The sequence below is a fragment of the Balaenoptera musculus genome, chromosome 16, assembly GCF_009873245.2.
Source record: "Balaenoptera musculus isolate JJ_BM4_2016_0621 chromosome 16, mBalMus1.pri.v3, whole genome shotgun sequence".
NCBI lineage: Eukaryota > Metazoa > Chordata > Mammalia > Artiodactyla > Balaenopteridae > Balaenoptera > Balaenoptera musculus.
The window spans coordinates 84,675,873-84,681,026 of NC_045800.1; the positions used below are offsets into that span (position 1 = coordinate 84,675,873).

General features: G+C 55.2%; 1 protein-coding gene across 1 annotated transcript in view; it reads left to right on the forward strand.

The window, feature by feature from the left end:
- Positions 1 to 563: 563 nt before the first annotated feature.
- Positions 564 to 5,154, forward strand: part of ABCB10 (ATP binding cassette subfamily B member 10) — a 33,891-nt gene continuing 29,300 nt past the window's right edge. The window contains exon 1 of the mRNA XM_036828772.1: positions 564 to 1,299. Coding sequence (XP_036684667.1) covers positions 804 to 1,299 — 496 coding nt within the window. The 5' untranslated portion in view covers positions 564 to 803. The remainder of the gene's footprint in view (positions 1,300 to 5,154) is intronic.

The window sequence follows — 5,154 nt, forward strand, 5'->3', positions numbered from 1 at the left end:
TTTCGAATCCATAAGTACTGTAACTGAGGCAATTGCCTCTCACTGGCCTCACCCGAGTCCCGGCCTTTAAAATACTGACGAGTCAACAAAAAGCTATCCACCTTCCGGAACCACGACTCTTAGATAAGGATCAGGCTCCGGGGTACAGACGCCCTGCCGTGAAGTCTCCGCATCCCGGTGGGTTTGGACCCTCCCTTCCGCCTTTCCGCGCCCGGGTATTAAAACACTGCGCGTTCTGCCTGGCCTTACTCGGAGCGGCCGGCGCGCCCGGGCCACGTCCGCTCCCGCACGTCTGTCCACGTTATGAGATGACCCCTTCCCTCTCAGAGACCCAAGTTTCACTCACCGCCAAGCCCGTCCCGCACAGCGGTCCCCAAGCCCGCGCACTGCCCCAGCACGCTGTCCACCGGCATCCTTCCGGCGCCGGGCCCGTGCGATCGCGCCTGCGCGCTCCGCCGTGCGCGGGCGTGAGAAAGGTCCCGCGCCGCTCCCAGGTTCTTCCGGAGGGGCAGAGGAGGGCGAAACTGCTTCCCCGCGCGGCAGTGCGCAGGCGCAGCGGCGCGCGGCGCTTTCTTCCGCCTCAGTCACCGCGGCTCCGGCGGCGCGCCCGTCGCTGGGCCGCCCGGTGGGGGGCGCTGCGGGCCGGGGCGCCCGAGGGTGGTCGGGGACGGACTCGCCGCCCCGGGGCGGGGCCGCGCGGGCCGGGATGGGGCGGTCGCCGGGGCGGTGGTCCAAGCCGGAGAGCGGCGGCGGCGAGCACAGGAGAGGCTGCGGACCGAGGCGCAAGTTTCGGACGCGGCGCCATGCGCGGCCCCCAGGCCTGGCCGCTGCGGCTGCTCCTGAGGCGGGGCCCAGCCGCCCGCGCCCCCGGGACCCGGCCGCCGCCGACGCGCCTGGCGCCGGCGCGGCTTGGGGACGCGGGGCCGGCGCTCCTCGAGGGTGGCGAAGCCGCGCGAGGCCCGCGGTGCCGGGCGGGCCGCTGCCCGGGCGGGGGTCCCGGCAGCCCCGCGGGCGGCGCGGGCCTGGCGCGGCTCCTGGCGCTGTGGGCGCGGCCCTCCGGACCCTCCAAGTGCGGGGCGCTCGCCGGGTCCGGCGTCCCCCGGCTCCCGCGCGCCGCGCTCCCCGGCGGCCCAGCGGCGGTCGCGCGGGGCGGGGGCGAGACTTGGCTGCGCGAGCCGGCCTTGCCTGCGGCCGCGGCGACCCCCGGACACGACCCGCTGCAGCGGCCCATGGCTGCCGGGCGCTCGGAGGCCCAGAAGCTCCTAAGGCTGGCGCAGCCCGAGCGCCGGAGGCTGGCAGGTAGGGCCCCCGTCCCCTCCCCTCGGTCACCGCGACCTTACACACGCGAGGTCTGGGGCCGCCGAGAGGGGCACTGCGGGGGCGGCAGGGGGACCCGGGGCCACTGGAAACGGTGAGGAGGACGGGGTGCCTGTACCTGGGCGTCCCCACCTGGAGTGCGGACCGAGCGCGCCTGCTGTAGCGGTGTGGAGCCGGCAGGCCCGCCGGGAATCTGCTCCCAGAGCTAATGTTTGTTTTCTTATCTTGATACATATTACACAAGTGGGGCGGCATCTCAGTGTTGCAGTCTTCGGGTCTGTTCCGTTTTTACTTTGCCGGCGTTCTCAGAATGACCTGGGTTTTCTCCCCGTCTTTGTAAAATTAATCTTAGCCCCAGATAAACCTATGTTGTCATATGTGCGTGCTTCAGGCAAGTTTATTAAGCAGCCAACAATAGTTTTACTCTGTGAGGCAAAACAGTGTAAACTTTTCAGGTTTGTGCCCTGCTTTTTGTCTCCTGGGTGGTAGGCAGGAAGTTACTAAGTTCTTTTCAGAAGAGTCAACACTGGCCATGATCAGTGATCTGTAAACTCCAGAAATGTTGAGAAACTGTAAATCATAACCCAACTAAATCATAATTGAGTAATTTTTAAGAAGAAATCAAAATGAATATTTTTAGAAACAAAATCCAGATAAACAGATTTTTGTATAGCTTGTCATTTTAGCCATAAATGGATAAATGTTTAAATGCAAGGGCCTTGTAAGATATCAGAGGTTTTGAGATTTCTCCAAGTCTTCGTTTCTTTAATAAATATCGAGTCTCGTTGTGTGCTAGGCCCTTGGGTTCCACTGATGAGCGGAAGAAACATGGTGCCCGTTCCTGCTGGGGCTTGCGGCTTAGTGGGGGAGAAACATTGATGAAAAGATCCTGTGACTGGAGATAAAACTGCACATGTGATGCGGGCTTGCAAAGAGGGCTTGTGAGGTTCTTAGGCTTGAAAGAGGTGAGAATCCCACCTTTTTTGGTTACAAATCCATTGCTTTAGGAAGGATAGTCCTAGAGAGCTATTTGTGATTCAGGGCAGGTTGGTGCCGTGGAGGAGGGCAGTAGAGTGGGAACATTTATACCTCTCACTGACTGTTACAGTTTAGGGGGGTTCTTGGTATTACCGAGGTATAAAGAGAACTATCTCATCGCTCAGTCGGTTGTGCGTGTATTTTGATGGAAATAAAGTTTTTTTCCTTTTTCTTCTTTTAAAAGAAAATGTTGAGGTTAGGAGCTCTCACTGGATTGTGAGCTGCTTGGGAAAGGGGCTGTGTCTGCCTCACCTTTCTGTGTCTAGTCCTTAGCCTGTGTGTGTGGTACAGAGCAGGGCTCAGGGGGCCTTCAAAAAAGGAATAAGTGATAGTCCGACCAGGCCCAGAGGGAGGCCTGAGTTTAGAAACCCTGAGCCCTGAGGGGTGTGTGCGTCATTCCCGTATGTAACTAAAAGTAAGCGTAAGGAAATCCAGTTTTGTTTTGTTTCTGAAATTTTAGATGTCAAGAAGGTCTTTAGGTGTCAGGCCCCATGGCACCCACACATGCTGGCCACAGTGGGTGGCCCAGCCCTGCCTCTCCCGTGATCACCATCCCTGTACCCTCCTGCCCGGTCCCACGTGTCCTGCCTGCTAGCATGCTGAGAAGACAGCCTTAAACAGGAGAAGAGCTGTATCTCCTTTTATTTTAAGAAGGGGAGCTATTTAGATCTGCTGCACTGAATCACTGTGAATGTATAATTTGAAGAAATAAGTCTGGGGTTGGTACGTTAATTTTTTCCCACCTTTTAAACAGGTAATAAATAGCTATTGTATTTAATATGATGAAAGCTCCTTATTGGGACGTACGGTTTCCTCAGAAGTTATTATATATAATATATTGCAGCCCCTCTGGATGTTGGCATTTGAAAGATTGAGAGAACGTTGAGGGAGGTCACCATTAATTTGTAACTTGTCGTTGTAAGAGCGGCCTCAGAAGCCGGCACATCTCATTGCAACTGGAAATAAAGAGCAAGGGGGTGTGTGTGTGTGTGTGTGTGTGTGTGTGTGTGTGTGTACTTTTAAATCAAGAGGCCAAAAAAAGCTGAGTTGAACAGAAGGAATTCCAATGTTAATTCGTTAATTTTTAGAAAAAGGAATACAAAAATCCTTTTCCAAAAATTCAGCTGTACGTTTGAATAACAGTGTTTTCATCTGTGTTCAGTAGTCTGGTGAGCATGCTGCCTGAACTGTGTGACCAGAAAACTTTGATCTTAAGTGATTTGTGGCAGAAACTTTAAAAACAGGGTCTGCCATTTGACATGCTTGTAGGTATCTGTTGAGAGCAGTCATTTCCATTTCTCTCCTAAAGGAACCACAGTCCTCGATGATCTCCGTGCCCCTCCTCCCTGTGTCTCGCTTTGTGTAGGAATTTGCAGATATCTTCCAACAGCTGTGGCCTAAAAGGTTGCTCTGCAGTCTTTTTTCACTGATAATTCTTCATCTTATCACCTTGGTCACAGGAGTCTTAAAAGATGGAGGAGCTCACTGAGGAGCCCCTGTGGGCTGATGGGATAAGAGCTAACTGGTCAGAGCCGTCCTGCCGGGCCTGGCAGATAGAAGCGGCTGCTGGGGCTCCCAGTGAGTTAGAGGTGGGGTGCGCCGTGCGTGGAGTTGGGAGTTAGGAGGGAGCCGTGGGTCTTAGGGGGCCGTGAGACGCCGATGGAGGGTCTCTGTGCGGCGGGCCTGGTGCAGAGGAGCTTGTCTTGCTCATGCTTTGCAGGCAGGTCCCTGGTCAGGTGTGGCAGGTGCACGTCCAGCCCTCCACCCCCAGGGTGTTCACTTAAACACTGATAAGGGCTTGTGTGGTTTGAGAAGAGGACAGTTCTCAGAACCAGACGCCGGCCAGGAGCTTTTGCTGCATTTGTAGTTACATTTTATGGAGATAGGCCGTGGCGTGACCAAAATGAACAGAGTGGTGAAACCAGTGGGTGCGGTAAGCAAGGAGAGGGCGCAGCCTGTTTCCTGCAGCCCAAGCCGGGACAGAGGGTCTGACAGGGCCAGCACTGGTGGGACAGTGAGGCTAAGCCTCCGCAGTGGAGACCGCTCCAGAAAGCCCTACGCAAGTACCACGTGGCAGAGAAAGCATGAACGTGCTGTATCCGTGCTGCGAAACTGCTAGTCGGAGTTGATTCAAGACGGAAACACACACCAGATTTTGAAAGGACTTAGTATGGGAAAAAAAATGTGAACTTTCTTTACTTTTTAATGTTCATCACATGCTGATTAATATTTTGGATCTATTGGATCAAATAAAATATGGTATTAAACTTAATTTTACCTGTTTCTTTTAAACGTGGCAGCTGGAAGATTTTAAGTTCTGTGGGCGGCGCCCGTCGCGTGTCTGCTGGACAGGAGCACCGGGTCACGGGCAGCCCCGATGCTCTGGCCTTGTCCAGACCTTTGTTCTCCAGGTCACTCCACGAGCCTGTGAGGCTTCCTCACCCTCCGCTTCCTGCTGGCTGTCAGCCCCCTTCACCTCCTGCCCTGTCCAGCTTAGCTAGATGCCAGGCTCCTTCACCTCAGCCTCGAACCTGCACCGGGCCTCTACTCCTTTGTTCCCTGTAGACACAGAAAACTCCTTTCCTCCTCTGTCCCTCCCATCGGAGAGTGGAGCTGCTGGCAGGGACACGGGTCTTTCCTGACGCCTTGCGGTGATGGCTGTAATATAGATAATAGCGGATACTTACTGTTTACTAGATACTGGGCACTGGGCCAGAGGCTTTACGTGTGTGTGTGTGTGTGTGTGTAATTTCTCCTCACAACATTTCTGTGAGGGAGGGGTTCTTTTTATTGCTATTT